The 2,036-nt window shown below is 53.7% G+C and overlaps 1 protein-coding gene across 1 annotated transcript; it reads right to left on the reverse strand.

Annotated features, from left to right (window-relative positions):
* Positions 1-235: 235 nt before the first annotated feature.
* Positions 236-1,808, reverse strand: ETH_00040035 (uncharacterized protein; the record flags this gene model as incomplete). The annotated part of the gene is made up of 5 exons (XM_013379852.1): positions 236-250; positions 888-957; positions 1,172-1,308; positions 1,519-1,649; positions 1,733-1,808. Coding segments are annotated over 5 exons (429 nt in total), but the record flags the coding sequence as incomplete, so codon positions are not given.
* Between the last annotated feature and the right edge of the window lie 228 nt (positions 1,809-2,036).

The following is a 2,036-nucleotide window of genomic DNA, read 5'->3' on the forward strand; positions in this document are numbered from 1 at the left end:
AAACCCTAAACCCTAAACCCTAAACCCTAAACCCTAAACCCTAAACCCTAAACCCTAGCCAGTTTCAGCTACCGAGGTGCAAGGGACTTCTAAATGCTTAGCGCGCCTTCGCAACTGGCTACGTTTTCCAGTCCAGGCTTTAGGGTTTAGGGTTTAGGGTTTAGGGTTTTCGCGCCTGCTGAAACAGCCAAATCGAAGGCATTGTGGTCTTGCAAATTCATAGTGCCCTCCAGGGTTACTTCCTCGCTTCCTGCAGAAAACCCTAAACCCTGAACCCTAAACCCTAAACCCTAAACCCTAAACCCTGGACCAGATAACCTCAACACTAGGCCCTCACTCCTGAGTCTGCCTTTTCTGGTGTTCTAAGTGCATCCATGAGCAGTCCAGAGAGTTGAGGGATTAGGGTTTACGGCCTAGGGTTTAGGGTTTAGGGTTTAGGGTTTGTGTACCCAGCTTCCGGAGTCGCTCCAGCGTCGAAAGCAGAGTCTTGACACGCGGCAGTTCCACATTCGACTGAGCAGCCAGAGTCCGAGCCCTGAACCCTAAACCCTAAACCCTAAACCCTAAGCCCTAGACCCTAAATCCTGGATCCTAGACCGTCAGGCCCCAACCCCTGCCTTTCTTTAAAACCTTTAAAACTACAGCCCATGCCATTTTTGTATTGGCTGGCTAAAGTGCCCCGCTGCACCGCTCTAGGGTTTAGGGTTTAGGGTTTAGGGTTTAGGGTTTAGGCGGGCCTGGCAGAGCGGAATCTCTGGGGTCCCTGCCTCGTCTACGGCGGGGCCCTGCAGGGGCACCACGGGGCAGTCCTGCAGCAGCAAATAGAAGAAATAAATATAAACTATAAATCAAACCCTAAACCCTAAACCCTAAACCCTAAACCATACCTGCGTGATCCACACGTTGGCCAGCTGAAGGTCCGTAAACTCAAACACCAGCGCGCCCTGCCCCATTCGCCTGCGCACAACCGTGGGCGCCAAACCCTAAACCCTAAACCCTAAACCCTAAACCGTAAACCCTAAACCCTAGTGGCCGCAGCTCCTTGGCCGAACCCAAGGCCTAAACCCCCGGCAGGTGCGCTGTGGGCTGAACAGCCGCGCCGCCGGCCCTGGAAGGCCTCCGTGCCCAGGGCTTAGGGTTTAGGGTTTAGGGTTTAGGGTTTAGGGTTTACTTTGCGAGTTTCACAGAAATGCGGCGGCAGCTCTGGGCTAACTTGAGAGTCCCGTGGAGCTGCTTAGGGTCTATTTGAAGAGCCACAGAATTATTTCTTTTGCTTTCTAAAAGCCAGCCCACGCTGAAGACGTCCGCCTGCGCAAACCTTAAACCCTAAACCCTAAACCCTAAACCCTAAACCCTCAACCCTGAACTCTAGGCCCCAAACCCTCGCTGCGAGGCGCGCGCCGGCGCCTTCAGGGTTTTCCAAGTGGCTGGAGGGAGCGCGAAGGGAGGCGTTGGGAGCCGTGCAGGCCCAGCGCCTAGGGTTTAGGGTTTAGGGTTTAGGGTTTAGGGTTTGCGTACCATGTTGAGCTCTGCATAAAGCTCGCAAGAAGACTGGCGAGTGTTTAGGTAAAGCTTTTTGGGAGTTAATTTCAAACAGCAGCTGCCGGCAGGTCCCCCCTTTGCTAACCTTTGCAGCGCGGCAGTTATTCCTGCAGAAAACCCTAAACCCTAAACCCTACGCCCTAAACCCTAAACCCTAAACCCTAAACCCTACAGGGTGCTGCTCCCGTACCTATGAGGTGGGGAATCGCCTCCAAGCGCAGAGAGGCGCTGAACTTCATCTTGCCAGGGGGCTCGAGGGCGCAAGCCTGAGCCCTAAACCCTAAACCCTAAACCCCAAACCTTAGGCCCAAACCCTAAACCCTCGGCGTATAATCTGAACGCCTAAACCCTTGAAGAGTGCTCCGAGCATGGGCAATAAGGGCCCACCAGGGGCCCCATAGGAAGCACAGGCTTGTTTGTAGGGTTTAGGGTTAGACGTTTAGACTGTGGACTTCAGATTTCAGGGTTTAGGCTTCAGGGTTTAGGGTTTAGGG

This window comes from Eimeria tenella, genomic scaffold, assembly GCF_000499545.2.
Source record: "Eimeria tenella Houghton genomic scaffold, Eth_scaff4082, whole genome shotgun sequence".
Classification (NCBI taxonomy): Eukaryota; Apicomplexa; class Conoidasida; order Eucoccidiorida; family Eimeriidae; genus Eimeria; species Eimeria tenella.